At 48.2% G+C, this 17,910-nt stretch overlaps 2 protein-coding genes across 7 annotated transcripts in view; one reads left to right on the top strand and one right to left on the bottom strand.

The window, feature by feature from the left end:
* Positions 1–14,048, top strand: part of LRRC36 (leucine rich repeat containing 36) — a 55,897-nt gene extending 41,849 nt beyond the window's left edge. For 4 of the 6 annotated variants that reach the window (XM_084755518.1, XM_084755517.1, XM_084755516.1 and 1 more), the window contains exons 10-14: positions 680–845; positions 2,531–2,679; positions 3,427–3,550; positions 6,045–6,159; positions 9,294–9,632. In XM_084755518.1, coding sequence (XP_084611644.1) covers positions 680–845; positions 2,531–2,679; positions 3,427–3,550; positions 6,045–6,159; positions 9,294–9,516 — 777 coding nt within the window. In that variant the 3' untranslated portion in view covers positions 9,517–9,632. Of the gene's footprint in view, positions 1–679; positions 846–2,530; positions 2,680–3,426; positions 3,551–6,044; positions 6,160–9,293; positions 9,633–9,857; positions 9,939–13,926 lie in introns of those variants that run through there. The other 2 variants (XM_084755514.1, XM_084755519.1) reach the window with 2 other exon arrangements.
* On the bottom strand, positions 13,388–17,186 carry TPPP3 (tubulin polymerization promoting protein family member 3). The gene is made up of 4 exons (XM_084755568.1): positions 17,029–17,186; positions 14,300–14,493; positions 14,035–14,188; positions 13,388–13,914 (listed from the first exon to the last, which is right to left on the bottom strand). The coding sequence occupies exons 2-4, from the start codon at positions 14,485–14,487 to the stop codon at positions 13,726–13,728; spliced, it is 531 nt and encodes a 176-aa protein (XP_084611694.1). The 5' UTR covers positions 14,488–14,493; positions 17,029–17,186; the 3' UTR covers positions 13,388–13,725.
* Between the last annotated feature and the right edge of the window lie 724 nt (positions 17,187–17,910).

The raw sequence follows: 17,910 nt of genomic DNA, 5'->3' as shown, positions 1-17,910 counted from the left end.
TTCTTTTCCCCTGGGTTTTTTTTGGGGGGAGGGGGGCGTTGAGACCTGGTTTCTCAGCCTTGGCTGTCCTAGACTCACTTTGTAGACCAGGCTGGCCTCGAACTCAGGGCGATCTGCCTGCCTCTGCCTCCTGAGTGCTAGGATTAAAGGCGTGCATCAGCATGCCCAGGTTGGACATTTATGTTTAAATGGAAATTTATTATGAATTTTTATTTTTTATTGAATTACTCTCAATTTTATTATATCATAAAAGTACTATTACTTTTTTAAATGCCCTGCAGTTTAATCTTCTTTTTGTATTATGTAATACATTGAACTATACATGTAAGTACTAAATAACATATTTATTGTTAAATTCTAAAAACTTCCATGGACAAACCATGACAGAGGATCTACTACTTTTAAAGCTGTCCTTGAGGCTCAGTGGTGGAGCACTTGTCTAGCATGAACAGGACCCTGGGCTTAATCTCCGCACCATCGAAGAAAAAACAGCCATGAAATTGCCCTGTGCTTCATTCGAATACAGTAATAAGAAAGTCATATCTAAACCAAAAGATGGAAGTTTCTCATTTTAAAGAATTATTAATGCTTTAAATGTCTGGATCTTACTTTCCTTATTGTGTAAGAATGACACAAATGGTACTGGGTTTTGTTTTGTTTTTGTTTTTGTCTTTTTGAGCCTCTCTCCACTGACCTGGGAAGTTTGCATGGTTTACCAGGAAACCATAGTCCCCCGATCTCTGCCAGAACCCCCCACGCGGCCACTGTCCTCAGGCAGCTGCTGGAGCTGGTGGATACGCACTGGAATGGCCCCGGCTCCCTCCTCCTCAACAAGAAGTTTCTGGGTGAGTAGGTAGCTCTCTGCTGTAGGCTGGTGGGGCCTGGCTTCTGCTCTGTGGGTACCTCTTTCTTTCTCTCTTTCTTTTCTTTTCTTTTCTTTTCTTCATCTTCTTTCTCTTTTCTTTCAACAGCCATCTAGTTCCCTTAGCCTGCAAGGAAAAGTGTATATCACCAAAATTTCCCAGAAACACCATAATTAACAAGTCTACAGTTTTGTCACATTTGTCTTCCCTGTTTTTTTTTTTTAATCAGCTATTTTTCCAATTGCCTTGTAATGACTGTTTTCTTCTTCCTATGCTGTGTCTGTGTGTGCTTGTGTGTGGCCTTTGGTAATATTTCGCATGAAAAACTATTTAATGATCCTTTGGAAATGCCAGTATTGAATACAACAGAAATTGGGTTTGATCATCAGAGCTTTGCAAAGACTGTTGAAATGTTGATTTAAAAAACATAAATGAGTTAATATTCTTGGACTCTTCTTAGGAATTAATCTTTAGAAACGTGGGCAAACAGCTTTACAAATGTTGGTTCCTGGTGCTTATTTCTTGTATAATGGAGAAAGAATTCAAGGAAGTTTTACTTGTTAGTAAAGCTTTTTTTAAAAAAAAAAAAAAAAGATATATTTGTTTATTTTACATACATGAGTTCTCTATCTGGAGGTCACCTGCAGGCCAGAAGAGGGCATCAGATCACATTATAGATGGTTGTGAGCCACCATTTGGGTGCTGGGAATTGAACTCAGAACCTCTGGTAGAGCAGACAGTGCTCTTAACCACTGAGCCATCTCTCCAGCCCTTGTTTGTAAAGCTTTAAGTAGAAACTAGAAACTTGAAAGTTGTTTGGGCTGGAAAAAAAATTATTTTTAACTTCTAAGGGCTGAGAGTGAGGTCCAGTGGTAGAATATCCACTGGAATGGTAGTGCTCCATTCCAGCACTAAAAAACATTCTATAAAGATTTTAATTTAGTTATGTGTGTGTTAGTGTTTACACACACAGATAGGGTCCCTCAGAGACCAGAAGAGAGGGTCAGAGTCCCTAGAGCTAGACTTAGGAGAAGTTGTGACCTCCCTGACATGGGTGCCAGAAACTGAACTCTGGTTTTCTTCAAGAGCAGCAAATACTCTTAACTAATGAACTATCTCTCCAACCTCCACACCAGTTGTTTTTCTTTTTGGTTTTTCCGGATGGTTTCTCTGTGTAGCTCTGGCTGTCTTAAACTCACTTTGTAGAACATGCTGGCCTTGAACTCATAGAGATCTGCCTGCCTCTGCCTGGCTCACATCAAAATTTTTAATTAAAAAATTATATCGGAAGAGGACAAAAGAGAGTAATATATGTCATATATGTGTATGAAACATCATGATAAAAACCCACTATTATATATAATCAATATATGCTAATAAAAAAATTTATAAAGGGACATAGAAAAGGAAAAAAAAAATCAGCCTTCTTTTCTATGTTGAGCCACTGTTGCCATTTTGTAGGAAGTCATCCCCTGGAGCCATCTCTGGAATCCAGGGAGGGTTGGAACTTATCCTCCATAAAGGATTTGGGGTATAACACCTCGTACAGCCACTTAAAATCCATGCCAAAGGTGATGGTTAGACTACAGAGCTGGCAGTTGCTGATTTGGAACTCTGTGCTTTAGTTTTTAAGATTGGCCCATGTACCCAATCTGAATTTTTGGCAGGTCCTGCCAGAGACTTGCTCCTGTCTTTGGTCGTGCCTGCACCTCCTCAGCAGTGGTATCGCTCACAGCTTGAAGACAAGGCAGGGAAAGCAGCCCGCTGGAGGGAGAGCGAGCTGAAAGAAGCAGGGCAGCTGGTCCCTAATGACGTGGTATGGCCCTTGTCTTTCTTTCCTCCTCTTCCTTTACTAGAAAAGACACTAAATCAGGACTAGAACAGCCCAGGACCCAAGGAGCATCACTGCGGTGGACATTTAGACACTCCAGAAGCAAAATAGGAAAAAGGCAGGCAGAACAAATCAGGAACACAAAACTTGTTAGGAGGGAACATGCAGGTTCTTCAGAGCTGACTCCTTCATCCCATCCCGAATCCAAAAATCCTAAAGAAATACTTGAAAGGGAAAGGTGGGGAAGCAGACAAAGACTCTAGGGGAGTGTGTAGGGTCACACTGCTTGAAGGCCACACTGTGGTCCCAATGATGGGAGGCAAGTGCCATCTCTGTCCCCTCAGCTGCAGCAGGAAACCTTGTACCAGCAGCCATATCTGAGTATCTATCTGGCTGCTGGCTTTAGGAGAGAAAAAAAGGAACTCATAGTCCTCAGTTGCTGTTTTCTTAGCTTCAGTGCGTTTTTAGGCACCACATTCGGGCCTAGAAACTTCAGATTAGTAACCCATAATGCCAGCCCTTTGCAAAGCTACCACTGTTTAGTGAGAGTTGTGGGTTACCCACAAGAAAGACCGGGATTACACTGATCAGTTTGAATGCTGCCCCTGAACTGTGTTTGCTTTGAATCAAACTTCTAGAGAGGTCACACAGCTCAGTCCTGTCACTAGAGGAAAAGGGGCTCCCCAGGAGTCCAGACTCTTATTGTGTGGTGCATTGTTTTCTGGTCTAAAGGAAAGTTTGAAGCAAAAGCTGGTCAAAGTGCTGGAGGAGAATCTTGTATTGTCAGAAAAAATTCAGCAGTTGGAGGGAGCTGCTGCCACCTCACCTGTGAGTGGGCACCCACCTCAAACACATGGTAAGTTAGAAAAGCCATGTGTAAACTTGCCAGGGATAACTGTTGATAAACGACCTGTTTAATGAGCTCCATCAGCCGAGGCTCTCATGGCTGCCTTTGATTTTCTTTACCATTATTGTTCTGTGGGAATTAATAGGGACTATGATCTTACCTCAGAGAGTTATTTTTGTTTATTTTTGTGGGGCTAGGACTCCAGCCCAGGCTAGGTCCCTAGCTTGTGTTTCAGAGCACTGCAGTGCAGGCGTCCTTAATGTACCACCTAGAGCTTCGTGTCCATGGGAGACATGCATGGATGATGTTTCTAGAACGACACTGCTTTTCGTCATTACAGTAGGAGAAAATGTATAAGGAGACAGTAGCAATGACAACCATCAGTATCCCGAGTTATTTCTTCCAATTTACATCCATAAGATGGACATTCAACTCAGAATTATAAATTATACCCTGAGTTTTAAAGATCAATTACATACAATGAGATATCAATGAGATATAGTCATCTTAAGTTTACTGTAATGAAAAAATTTTTAAATCTATAACTCCAAAAAGCTTCTTCTATACTTGTGAGGTCATTTTCCCTCTGTTACCCCAGGCAACCACAGACCTATTTCTACATCCTCACCTAATGGCACAGGCAACTCCAGTGTTGACTGAGTAGCCCTCATTTGTCTGCTGAATTCTCTATATTGTTGTTTTTAATATTTAATAACCCTAAAGGTGTCTTTGCTTATAATAGTGACTATATAATATGAAGAGAATGTTGGTAATTCTAAAGAGATTCCAAATAGTCTAAAGAAAGACCAAAGGTAGAAGAAAGCCTAGCGTGAAAACAGTTCCCTGAGACCACCTCCCTGTCCCGGTGCTGGAGCTATAAGTCCTGACACTCGTGCTATAATAAATAATGCTGCTGCCAAAAGCTGCTGTACAAAAAAAAATGTACACAAAAGTACATTTCAGACTTTTTTTTTTGAGACAAGGTTTCTCTGTGCAGCCTTGGCTGTCCAGGAACACATTCTGTAGACCAGGCTGGCTTCAAAGTCACAGATCTGCTTGCCTCTGCTTCCTGAGTGCCGGGATCAAAGGCGCATACCACCAGTGGCCTTCTGGCATAAGACATTTTTGAGAGTTTTTTTATTTTTCTTTTTTTTTTACATGTTGCTAAATCTCTCCAGGGAAATGTGGTTTTGATTAATCACATCAGAACTCATGCATGCAAGTTACATTTTTTTTTTTCTTGGAGCCCCTCAAGTTACCTTTTCACTCCATCTTCCCAGATGTTATTTTTGTTTGTCTGTTTATCTTGTTTTTGCTTTTTGAGACAGGGTTTCTCTGTGTAGCCTGACTTGTCCTGGAACTTACTCTGTACACCAGGCTGGCTTCAAATTCATAGATCTGCCTGCCTCTGTCTTCCAAGTGCTGGGATTAAATGTGTGTGCCACCATGCCCAGCTGTAAACACTATGGTTTTTTTTTTTTTTTTACATTTGCCATTGAGATAAATGAAAAATAATACCAAGTATTGGTTTCCACTGTTTCATCATTAGCATAGGCGAGCCTGTATTGTAACGTCTACCCTCAACCTCTAGCTCAGCTTTTATAAGGAGTGCAGGCACTCAGATTGCTGTGAGGACCTTGGCGTGGAAGTGCTGAGCCTCCACTGTTAAAACGCAGCACCACATGATGGTTGGTAGGCACAGAACCCAGCCTTCTCCTTCCTACTTTGAAAAACAGTCCTTTCGTTCAGACTTAAGGAAGGCCTGGTTCTGCAGGTGGCTTTCTGTGGGTCAGTGCAGCTACTGTAGTCCTGTTTTTCACTTTCTAGACCGTGCCACACAAAACGTGAGCCATGGTAGCATCACCTGGGAGCTTGTTAGACAAGGGAGTGTTGGCCCTCTCCGCAGGCCTACTGAATCAGAGTCTATTTTTAACAAATTCCCAGGTGATTGGTAAGCATATTAGCATTTACAGAACGTTATTCTAAAACACTGGCTCTTATAGGACCAGAGGTCCTGTGCTTTTGCCTACCTCACGACGGCAGGCAGTGCTGGAATATTTGGAGAGGCAGGTCTTGGCTATCACTGAGATGCTGCAGTCTATTACTTTTATAGATTGACACAGCTCTCTCTGTTTTCACAAACTAGGTAGGAAGAAAAGGGCACCCATTTCCAAACCAAAATGGAGAGTGCGGGAGACTGAATATTTGTTTACTGGGTACAGAGTGAGACACTGGACCCTCATGGTGGTACTGTGGGCCATGGTCATTAGCTCTGGTGAAACTCGAAAGGTGGTCTGATATGTGCAACTGTACATGGCTGAACTGTAATTCAGATCTATTGCTAAACGCCATATTCTTGACAAGTAACCCCTGTCTCCAAGGCAGGGAGCGGTGGCATGTGGGGTGGGGGTGGGGGCTCAGGCACGATGTTCCCAAGTACTTGATTTCTACTCAAAGATGAGCTTGGAGTCCTGCTCACTCCTAGCTATTGTACCTTTCGTAGATGATCTTCTCCGCAAAAACCAACAGCTGACCGTCCAGGTGGCTTGCCTGAACCAGGAGCTGACTCAGCTGAAAAGGCTGGAGGAGACAGTTGCTCTTCTCCAGGAGAGTCAGAGGTAGGAGCAGGCCTGGCTGGCTGCCTGGGGAGCATGTGCTCACTTCTCCTTATCGCCTCTGCTTTTCTTGGAAACTAGAAAGCACACCTGTGTAAATTAGTGCAGTCTGTATGTAAATCTCCTGTACTTGGCCAGTTAGCCAGGGATCAAAGGACTACTTTTAGTGCTTTTGTACACCAGGGACAACCCTTTGCTGGCTGGCGGCGGTAGTGGGTGGCAACTAAATAATTAGTTTTTCGATGCTGTAATGGGACTCTAGGGTCATTACAGACCCCTCAGATCAGCCCTCCGGCTCCTCTGGAAAGTGCTTGTTTGCTGTTGGGCACAGGAGACTCACCAAGAGCACTCAGTCGGGAGTAATAGGGAAAGAATGCAAAGTACACCACAGCATCAGCCTCTTCACAGAGGTGCACCCTCAAGGTGCAGACTGCAGACACGTCCAGGGGCGGGGGTTGTAGGGGAGGGGACCTTAAGGCAGCTGGCAGTCCAAGGGAAACTTGAAATCTTGTTGATTTGCCAATCTACTTCTGCTAGCGCTTTCACTGATGTTTACAAAAATCAAACTACCTTCAAACCCAGACCTCACCATTGAATTTCAGTAGAGTAGCATTAAAACCAGAGGGTCGGATCCAGGCCCTTTCCGGGTTGCCTTAAAAAAAAACAATGAACAAAAAACCCACAATTTTTCAGCTGGGTTTGGTGGCACACACTTATAATCCTGGTATTTGTGGTAGTAGGAGGGTCAGCACTTCAAGGACAGCCTTGGCTAAGTAGTGTTTAAGGCTAGCCTGTGCCACCTGAGACTCTAAAGAAAAAAAAAACAACAACAAAAACTCTTAATTATTTCAAGCTTTACAGAGTAAAGAGAATAGCATCAAGTCATGGTTCTCAAGCCCTGGTCTGCATGGGAGTTACAGGAAGGAGCTGTTGAAATGCAGATTGCTGGGCCCCAGCCCAAAATTCTGCTTGGCACTGTTGGCTGGGAACTTCTAAGCCTTTGCGCTTCTGGTGTTTCCAGGCTGTGCTGTGGGGCGCACACTGTGCATGTGCTCATTAGAGCTGCTCTCTTAAGGGAGGAGCACGCAGAATACCTACCTCAGATTCACCTTAAACAACTGTTTTCCTAAGCCCCTCAGCTCATGTGTTTCATTTTCACTTTGATTCCTAGGGAAATCTTTTGGTTTATCTTGTATGTGTAGTTTTATAAGCCATTTATGTCATCCCAAAGTCAAATCCATAAACAAGGTAAACCCTGAGGGGTCTAGTTGCTCCCTGTCTCCTCTCCTTTCCTTTCCTCTCACTGTCCCACAGTGGATGCTGGTGATGTGGCTATTGCTCATGGGTCATGTATAAAAGGGAGCACAGTAAAAGAATACAAAAAAAAAAAAAAAAAAGAAAGGGGGGCACAGGTGTTACTTTTTTATTCATTTTTTTTATTTGTTTGCTTTTGTTGTTGTTTTGAGACAGGGATTCTCTGTGCAGCCTTGACTCTCTTGGACTTTGTAGACCAGAGGTCCTCTAACTCACAGAAATCCACCTGCCTCTGGAGTGCTGGGATTAAAGGCATGAGCCACCATGCCCAGCTTCGTTTTTATTTTTAACTTAAAACTTGTTTAATTTTATGTGTGTGGGTTCTTTGCCTGCATGCATATCTGCACACCACATACATGCCTGATGTGCATGGAAGCCAGAAGAGGGTTCCAGGGTCCCCTTGAACTAGAGTTACTGATAGTTGTGATGCTGGGATTTGAATTGGAATCCTTTGGAAAAGCAGCCAGTGTGCTGTGAGCCACCTCTCCAGGCCTGCTTTAACATTTGAAATTATCTATCTATCTATCTATCTATCTATCTATCTATCTATCTACCTATCTATCTATCTATCTACCTATGTATTTGATAAGGGCAGGAGAACTGAATATGCTGGAATATGTGGAGGTCACACATCCCAAAATTCAAACTCAGATTATGAAACATGGCTGCAAGCACCTTTTCACACTAAGGTATTGCTCCAACATTTTTGCCTTGAAAATTTTGTTCACAGTGGTCTGAGTTAGTTCTCAATGCTTTTACAGCTGCCTAATACTCAAGTATGGCTATCTCTCTTTTTTTTTAATTAGCTCTCTATTAATACCAGTTTAGATGAACAGTATTTGACTGCCAAAAACAGTACAGTGTCAATGGCTATGTGTGTACCCAGCAAGTGTGAGGTACTAGGTTTAATTCTCAGCACCAACCCCCCCACAAAACAAAACAAACAGTACTGTAATTAATACTGTGTATGTATGGGTTTTTTTGGTTTGGGTTTTTTTTTTTTTTGGTGGGGGTTGTTTGTTTGGTTTTGTTGTTATTGTTTGTTTTTTGTTTTGTTTTGTTTTTTGAGATAGGGTCTCTCCACATAGGCCTGGCTGTCCTGGAACTCGCTCTGTAGACCAGGCTGGCCTTGAACTCACAGAGATCCGCCTGCCTCTGCCTCCTGAGTGCTGAGATTAAAGGTGTGTGCCACCACACCTGGCTGTACGTGTCATTTTGTGTGTGTGTGCTGGTATGTGGGTGGCTCTTAGTGTTGTGTGGTAACTCAGAGTTCAAGAATGCAGTATGAAGCCAGCAGTGGCGGCACTCGGGAGGCAGAGGCAGGCGGATCGCTGTGAGTTCGAGGCCAGCCTGGTCTACAAAGTGAGTCCAGGACAGCCAAAGGTTACACAATAGAAATCCTGTCTCGAAAAACCAAGAAATAAAACAAACAAACCAAAAAAACCGAAGAATGCAGTATGGCTGTAGCATTTGCTAGCTACAGAGGCAGGCTATTAAAAGAAGCAGTGATTTGGGAGTGGGAACTGCAGGACTGACCAGAGGCCAGTGCCCTTACCTCATCAAGAAAGTGCTTTGGAAAGAATAAAAGAACCACTCCACAAAATGTGAAACGTATTATCGCTTCAGTCAGTCTGGAACACAATCAAATGAATTGTAACAAAGGAACCGTAGTTCTGCTTTTAAAATAGCCCACTCATAAGCTGGACAGTTCTATTGAATGATGTTACCTCATTGTGCATTTGTCTTTAGCAGCCATTGCAGACCTGAATGGCATCTACCTTGCTTTTGTGATTTCATGACTGCCTTTTCCCCCTGGGCCTCAGGTCCCTGGTGGTAACTAATGAGTATCTGCTGCAGCAACTGAATAAAGAGCAAAAAGGTTATCCCGGGAAATCGCTCCTGCCTCCTGAGAAAAGTCATCCTCTGGGGAGATCGTCGCCCTTTGGGAAAAGCACGCTGTTGTCCTCACCGATGGCACACGACACGGGTCAGTATCTAATACATAGTGTCTCAGAAGCTGACCCCGAGCCTAGTTTGTGGAGCTAGCACTGAATTCTTCACCACCAGCTCCCTTTGACCCATGGAGGGCTCTCAGTGTCATCGTCATGGTGTTGGGTGGTGGTGTTTACCCCCAAAGATTAAGAAAAAACTTATTATGCTTACTTTATAGTGTCCCTCTTATTTTTCCACTTATCTCCTCCCATTTGGTCATTTTTTCCTTCTGCCCACACAAATTGTTGGCACTTAGTCCTAGGCACCATTTCACATAGAAGCATTTGATTGAAAATGTCAGAAAGGAAAAAATAGTGGACACTTGTCAGTGTCATTTGAGGCTGTGGTGGAACGTTACAAAAGAACACATCCATCGCTGTCTTTTGTGTTTGAAGAATTTCCAGAGACTCTGAAATGTTTGGAGTCTCCTCCTGCCATAGTGCAAAGGTGTCCACTCTGGAGGAGCACACAGCCTGGTAAGACTCACGATGGACCTCAAAGGTTGGTCTAGTAAGCGCTTGGAATAAAAGGTGTAGTGGGATGTTGGGGGTCCGTATGGGATGCTCTAGTGAAGTCTTCGTATGTAGATGCGTCTCACGGAGCCTCCTACACTAGGACTGCGGATCCTTGAGGCATCAGGGGCAGAGTGAGATGTGGTGCCACAAGAGTATGCGATAGAACATCAGTCCTAGCCCGGAGAAGGCAGTGTCAGGAAAATGTCCCCAGAGGACAGTCCCCCAAGACCTGAGAATAAGCAGGTTACTAGGCAAAGTGTAGGACCAAGGGCAAGAACAAGAGGAAAGTTGTAGCTTTGCTGTGTCACAAAAGGAGTGGCATCTATCCAGGGCTGGGAAGGTAGAGGAACTTGGCTGCATGGCTCCTTGCAGACTTTCCACTACGGGGCGGAAGAGTAGAGCGTGCATTTCCAAGGCTTCCTCTATAAGGATGACGGGTTACAGTGGACTAGGACAGGCCAAGCCCAGAGAAGCTGGGCAGACAGCAGAAGCAGCAGGAACAAGCCCATGAGCATGCCTGGGTTCAGCGTCCACTCCACACCTGAGGTCTATACATTCTGCGATCCTGTTTGATGAGTAGGTCTGCTTCTATGACCGCTTTCTCCAGAGCAGCTAACGTTGCCAGAAAACAAAAGGCTGTCACTCTCCTACCTCTTCACCTGTAACATTAGGTCAGGCAGGGAGGCATGGGGAGAAGACATGGGTTCATGCCCCTGACTCAGATGCCAGGCAGGGAAGGACTTCTGTGCCATACTGTGAGCGGTGAAGCCCTCATGTTTCTGAGTTATAAATAAATCCACATTTATCTGGGTTTATCTGGCTTTTCAAGGGGAGCCATAATGTATTTTTTGTCTGTATGCTCCACAAGAACCACTTTCTCTGTCTCCTCGTTCCATTAAGAAATCTCCGTTCAGCCAGGAGTGGTGGCACACGCCTTTGATTCCAGCACTCGGGAGGCAGAGGCAGGCAGATTGATGTGAGTTCGAGGCCAGCCTGGTCTACAAAACAAGTCCAGAATAGCCAAGGCTATACAGAAAAATCTTGTGAAAAAAAAAGTGGGTGTTGATGGCGCACGCCTTTAATCCCAGCACTCAGGAGACAGAGGCAGGAGGATCTCTGAGTTTGAGGCCAGTCTGGTCTACAGAGTGAGTACCAGGACAGACAGGGCTATGCAGAGAAACTGTGCCAGAAAGAAAGAAAGAAAAGAAGAGAAGGAAGGAAGGAAGAATGAAAGAAATCTCCATAGAGCCTAAGCCTTGTCTAGAAAGAGGAGTGTCTGAGCTGTCACATTTTAGAAAAACAGCACCAGCCTGCTGTGTGACCACCCCTTCCTGCTTCTAGCATGAACAAACATGGTGGCAGCCCAACATCTGCTCAGAGCTCCTCTAAATAACAGCGAAGAGCCTTGCACACTAAGCCACCTTCATTGCTGTTTCCATGTGTCACAAGAAGTGGCTGGTCCTGTCTCAGGCCAGCAATTCTTGGGCTGCTGGGCACTCCTGGGTAAGTAATTTGAGATTCTGGTTTTTCCTAATGTGTCAGGTAGTCCTGGGACAAGAGGTCTGTATTACAATGTCAAGGGAGAGGCCACTGTTGTCACAATGCAGGGCTAGCTGGACCCAACTTGGAGGGCAGAAAAAACCCTCTGGAGCAGAGGGAAACCAGTAGAGGCTGCACTGCAAGGAAGAGAAGGAAGCAAGGCTGGTGTGCAGCCAGTCCTCAGGGAGCTCTGCCCAGAGGGGTTTAGTGGGATGGCCTTGTCAGCCTGGCCTTGCTAGAGAAGGTACTCACGGTTTTCAACTACGGGAATCTCCCTAATTCTAAGTGGACCTTGAGCTGTTTCAGACTCTGTGTGGCTTTTCTTTTTCTTTTTCTTTTTTCTTTTTTTTTACCATTTTTTTTATTAATTTGTTCATATTACATCTTGATTGTTAGCCCTTCCTGTTTCCTCCCACTCTGTGTGGCTTTTCAAGGAAAGCAAGAGATTTTACTCCTACCAGGTGGAGTTTGGAGTGAGGCAGTCAGACAGCTCTCTCTCTCTCTCTCTCTCTCTCTCTCTCTCTCTCTCTCTCTCTCTCTCTCTCTCTCTCTGTCTGTCTCAGCCACCCCATCAGTCTTAGGAATGAACAGACTGCTGTTCCCGTCCTCATTGGCTATTTCCTCTCTCTGCAGCTCTAGTTGAGAGTGAGGCCCTTTCAGTAAGTGGAAGCTGGAAGGATTTGGGTTTCCCATAATGCTCACTGAGGTGAGGCTTGTGGTTAAAACATTACCCAGGCTAGATGGAGGGCCCACTTCATTACTGCTGGGGAGGGGAAAGCTTGAAAGGACAGGGACAGCCCAGTGAGGAGCCAGACTCTGGCAACTGGGAGGCAGGGGCCAGCTTGTGCCTCTGCTTTCCACTTGCTTGTCCCTGTCCATCTCACACTGTTTGTCCACATCTCTCATCCCCACGTGGTTGGGCTTAAGCCCAGAGTGAGCGGAACATCCCAGGACAGCCTGTGGGGTCAGGGGTACACAAATTGCATTTCTTCACTTGTGCACAGGTCAGAAAAGACATTACTGGTGAATATGAGCCTCTGAAACTTTCTAGAACACAGCAGAAGCTGCCCTCTCATGGACAGACCCTGAGTCCACCAGGCTCCTTGTCACCACAGCAGGAAGGGGAGTTGGCAGTCAAGACTGAGCTCGGGGACAGCTCTAGCCTGACACCAGGGACTCGGAGCACTGGTGATGTGGGAGGGAACAGAGCAGCCCCACCTTCCACATCAGAATGGTGAACAGATGGGAGCGATCAGCCAGAAGTCCCTCACTGTGGGACACAGGCTCATCCCTGGCCGTTACGCCCCATTTTGGAGAAACAGTGTTGGGGCTTGCTGAGCCAAACGGGGCTGGCATGAGGACAGAGGGTTATAGTTAGGACTCATCTGCAGAAATCTCTTTCTTCCCTGGCCCTCAGTCTCCTCTGCCATGAAGTTAGTGAACCAACTGTTTATTCTGTCAGGTTCCTTCCAGCCCTGCATATTCTGAGATCGTGGGCTAGAGCCCAAGGTGTCCTACCCTAGTAGCCCCCCGTTGGCAGCCAAAGTGCTGCAGCCTGGCGCTGGGCCTCAGCCAAGGCCGCTGCTTCCTTCTCCTGCTGTGCCAATGCTGAGCACAGACTGAGGCCCTTATTGATAGGGCAATGGCTATGATGTTGTCACTCTAGGGTCAGCGCCCAGTAAAAAGCTTTGCATCCCCCTAAGGCTATCCTGGACCATCTGCCTCTGCTCTGCACTAAGGGAGAGAGATCTCATCCACTCTTCTGGGCATGGCTGCCAGTGGGAAGGAAGAGCCCAGCAGGGCGTGTACGCAGGAGGGTGAGACAGTGAGCGGGGACTGCAGTGTGAATGCCATGACCCCATCACCGTCCATATTGGTACAAAAGGTTCTTTATTGAGGTCTGGGTAAGAGTTAGGCACTTGGCCAGAGCAGCAGCTTAAATAGGAGGCAAGCAGGCAAAAGTCAGCCATGCCTGGGACCAGGCTGGGGCGGTGAGGGGATAGGCACTGACGCCCAGACAGAAGTCAGGGAGACAAGAACGGGACACAGCAGTCTGGGTCAGAGGCCTGATGGGATGGCCCTGGGACTGGGCAGGAAGCTCTTTGTGGCAGATCCAGCAGGGAAGGAACCAGGCGTTCTTGCTCCACGTGACCCTTGACCCAGGCCTGAGCCTCCAGTGGAGCAGCCTCACTGGGGGCCTTCCCAGGGCTCACTTCTTCACCTTGGCGTCATAGGTCCCTGCGTTCTTGTAGGCACTCACATAGCCACTGTCGTCCAGGATGTCCTGCCGTCCAGCAATGCCCTTGCCCTTGCCACTTTCGTCGAAGCGTTCTTTGTGGGAACCCGTATACTTACTGGTGTCAGTCAGCCGGTCCACAGCACCACCCGTCTTTGCTTTCTGTTTGGACAGAGTTCCCACAGAGTCACCTAAGACGGCACCTGACCCACCCTACCCACTCCCACTGCAGCAGAGATTTCCCCACGCCCCTCTCAGTGGCGGGGCTATCGGGGCACTTACCGTGACACCAAGATTGGCAGGCTCCTTGCCTGCTACCAGCTGGCAGATGGCATCGAAGGCCTCTTCCTTGCTCTTCCCCTTGAACCGCTTGGTTGCCAGCTCCTCCAGGGCCTTCTTGAACTCCTCATAGTTGATTACTCTCGCAGACTTCCCCCTGCCGGGCACCATGTGCACCATAAAGATCCCCCTTCTTAACATCCTGATTCCAGCCCCCCAACTCCCCACTCTCTGGGAACCTGAGAGACAGGGGTTTCCTGGCACTCACTTGACTTTGGAGAAGACGATGTCCACATCTGTGCCTGTCACAGCCTTCCCGTCGGCCACCTTACAGTCTTTGCACAGCTTGGCCCAGTTCTTGCCGTTCATCTCTTGCCCGCTGGCCTTGGGGTCACCATGGATGGCGAACTTCCGGAAGCTCTCCTCCAGCCCAGCTACGTCGGTGCTCGCTGCCATGCCACCCTGCAAGGATCCACCTCAGTTACCTGCCAGCCAAGCTGCTTCCACCTCCTCCTCTAGACTCAGGATGTCCCTACGGCCATCTCAAGATCTGCCAGGTCTGAGCTGGGAACACTTCAGTCCCTCAGTCAGGACTGGGTTGCCAGGAGTGAGGGGCAGTGGGGGGGGGGTAGCATTAGCACCTTGTGTCTGTTTGTGCCCAGAGCTGAGGAAGAGCCATGGGCAGAAAGGTGTTGTCAGTCAGTGCCAGCCCTGGTTCTCAATAGGGCTCAGAAGATGAAATCATGATGCCCAGACAGCACTGGGAACAGAGTGGCACTGTCCAGAAAGACTGTGAGGGTAACAGCTAGGGCTATGGCTTTGTCTGTCCCTGGCACAAAGCCTGGTTGGGTGGAAATGGGGGGAGGGGGTGCAGAAAGCCTCCCTGAAAATTCCATGTCAAGCTGGGTCAGTGCCAGGCAAGGCTGGTGTATGGGCAGGTGTTTAATGAGGGCAGTGTCTCTGTAAGGGTCATGAAGACAGAGGCCTAGCCTAAGCCTGACAAAAGAGCAAGAGCAAGGGCAGTGGCGCATGCCCTAGGCAGGGGCGCAGCTGGCCCAGCCCTGGCCTTGTTACTATTTGCTGTTAAACAAAAACATGAGGGGAGCAGGAACTTGGGTCTGGCCTGGCCACAGTTTGTGAAGCTTGGAGACAGTTGCTAAGGGAGGGTGGTGCTGCTTGGAGAGTGTTGCTAAGGGTAGGATGGTGTCAGGGCGGCTTCAGGGAGAAGCTCCCAGTGCTGCTGGGCTGGGCTGGGCTGGGGATCAGGGGCCCACGGGTGGGGCATGCCAGCACTCCCTAAGCCTAGGGCACAACCGTGCTTCCTGGCCCCTTGCCACTGATTGAAGCCGTAGCTTCCAGTGTGTGGAGCCTAAGAGTGGGAAACTGGAAACAACCTAGTAGAGGCCTGCACAGTAGCCCCTAGCTCCTCCACGGTGTTAGTGGGATCATGAGCTTGGCGCTTCAAGCCTTCTCTGAAGCACACATCCCCTACCCACACTTCCGTCCTCCACCAAGGTCTTATCCCACCCTGAGCATGACCACAGCAGTCCGCATTCCCATAGCTCATATGCACTGAGCCCTGGCTCTCCACACCCTAACTAAGCCTTTACCTGCTGACCACACCCACAGCCCTGCACTGAGGCCTCCTCCATCCATATCCAAAGCCATTAATTTGTTGACACCTTTTTTCCCACTTCCATCCCCACAAAGACACTAAGGGCCCTGGATTGAACCCCCTGCCCAGCATACCCACAGCCCTGCCCTGAAGTGCATACCCACAGCCCCCTACTGCAGTCCACCGACCACACCCTTAGCTCTTCACTGCAGGTCTCTGACCACACCCTCCACACCACTCTAAAACTCCCTCTACAGATCAAACCTGTGCCACACTTGCATCTCCATTTTGCATCCTTTTAATTCACATCCTGAAGACCCCACCCACACTCCCTGACCTGACTCGGCACCCACAGCCCTTACAGAGGCTGGCTGACCATCCTCTCAGAGCATCCCCGTCCAGCCATATGCCTACAGCTTCTGACATACTCCTGTCTTGAACACCCCCCCCAGCAGTATCCAATCTATGCAATAACATTTCCATATTCCCATGCAAAACGTTGACCACCTACCACCATGCACTCACACTGCAGTTTTCTGACCACACCCTTAGCGCTCCCACTTTATCTATTGACACAGACCTAGCCCCCAAACCCCTCAGAGTCGAACCAGCACTGTCATTTTCATACTCCTACATAATGTTAGGACACACTAGCCATCACCACACCCACTGCAGCCTCCAGACCACACCCTTATTCCCAGCCACCATCTTTACCCTCAGCCTCTTAGGAAAAAGGTCTCCAACGACCGCAACCTGGCCCCCTGTACAGCTTTCCTCTTCTTCCATTACTAGCAGGTGGACACTGAAAGGCCCTTCCTGGTGACCACCACTGCTCACCCATAAGTTGCAGTTCTTAAGACTGAGAAACCAAGAGATCCTACAAGTCCCGGGGACCTCTGTGAGAACTGCACTCCCTTTGCCTCTCCCAAGGTGTAAGCCTCAACCGGGAACCCAAAGCCCTGCACTTGTCACCAAGGGTAAAAATGTCCAGGGGAGGTTTGGGTGCTACATGATGCCTGCCTCAAGGGAATGGAAGGATTCTGGGCCTGTTGCTCACTCCTGTGTATGGGAAGATGGATTTGGGGGCTGTTCAGGTGGAGCAGAGTCACAGGCAGCTGCTCTGGGGTCTGCAGACCCTGGGTGGAGTAGCCACACCGTCTCTGAACTGAATCTGCCTGTCAGCTCCTGCTGGGACAGCTGCAGTCATCAATCAGCCTAGCAAGGAGGTGGGGGCAGGGGTGTGTGTGGAACGCTTGGGGCCAGGGCCTGGGTGCTCAGCTGGTATCCAGCTCTCTACCTTCCAAGGTTGGTAACAGGCTGCTCCCACCCACCCCTCCTTGCGGAGGATATTAATGAGGGTGGGCGATGTTCAGGTCTCCTACCGGCTTCTATCTCTTGGCTGCTCCTGAGCGTGCCTTCCGATAGATAAGACCCAGGAACTGATCCACAGATGCTGGAGTCCAGGAGGCTCCACAGCTCCGCTCCCTGCCGGCTCCCGGGCGGGACTGCAGCCGGGGCGGCTCTGTGGTATTATCCCCTGTTTCTCAGTCACCATAGAGACGGTGAGTCCCACCCCCTAGGCTGTCTCGGCGGGAGAGTGACCAAGGTCACGCTGGCTCCTCCCACCAGACCCCGCCCTATGTGCTCTGTAGGCGCTAAGCCCGGGGAGTTGCAGCCACAGCCTTATCCTGCCCGTCCCCTTCAGCCGCGGTCCTCAGGCGGCCAGAGCTGCCCTCTGCAGTCCTGGATGTCCTAGGATAGGAACTTCCATGACCACTAGAAAAACAACCCCCCAAAGCTCAAGTGGGGTCCCCAACCCTCAAGGGACTACTGAGTCAACCTGAGACTGATTAGGAGGTGAATTGAAAAGCTCCCGATCCTGCCGCTCACTGACAAGGATCTACAACTAGCTCGAAGAAGACCGCAGCGCCGCTAAATGTGGCATCTGCCAGTTCCTCCTAGGTTCTCAGATTCTGGCGCACCGGAAGTCCAGGGCAAGCAGTGGAGCGCCTGTGTCTAGCCCCCAGTGCTGGGTACTTGGAGGGTGCCTAGCGTCGGGAAGCAATTCCCAGACCTTGAGAGTGGCTGTCTCCTACCCTTCTCACCACTCCGTGGCCTCACGGCCCAGGTTCCCGCTGCTGCTCCAGAACCTGCTTCCCCTTCAGTCTTCAACTACAAATACTGCTAAACTAAATAACCTTGTTGGGTATGGTGGCACACACCTGTAATCTGGGCATTCAGGAGTCTAATGCAGTAGGTTCAAG

The sequence above is a fragment of the Acomys minous genome (assembly GCF_964271855.1).
Source record: "Acomys minous genome assembly, chromosome: 14".
Lineage (NCBI taxonomy): Eukaryota > Metazoa > Chordata > Mammalia > Rodentia > Muridae > Acomys > Acomys minous.
Note: the sequence above shows the minus strand (reverse complement) of the source record. Positions and strands in the feature narration are given on the sequence as shown.

Excerpts from the sequence above, each read along its gene's own strand:
- TPPP3 (XM_084755568.1), bottom strand. The coding sequence starts at position 14,487 with ATGGCAGCGAGCACCGACGTAGCTGGGCTGGAGGAGAGCTTCCGGAAG. Across the intron at positions 14,189-14,299 it reads ATCGTCTTCTCCAAAGTCAA|GGGGAAGTCTGCGAGAGTAA; the intron begins GTGAGTGCCAGG and ends GGTGCCCGGCAG. Across the intron at positions 13,915-14,034 it reads CTGCCAATCTTGGTGTCACG|AAAGCAAAGACGGGTGGTGC; the intron begins GTAAGTGCCCCG and ends CTGTCCAAACAG.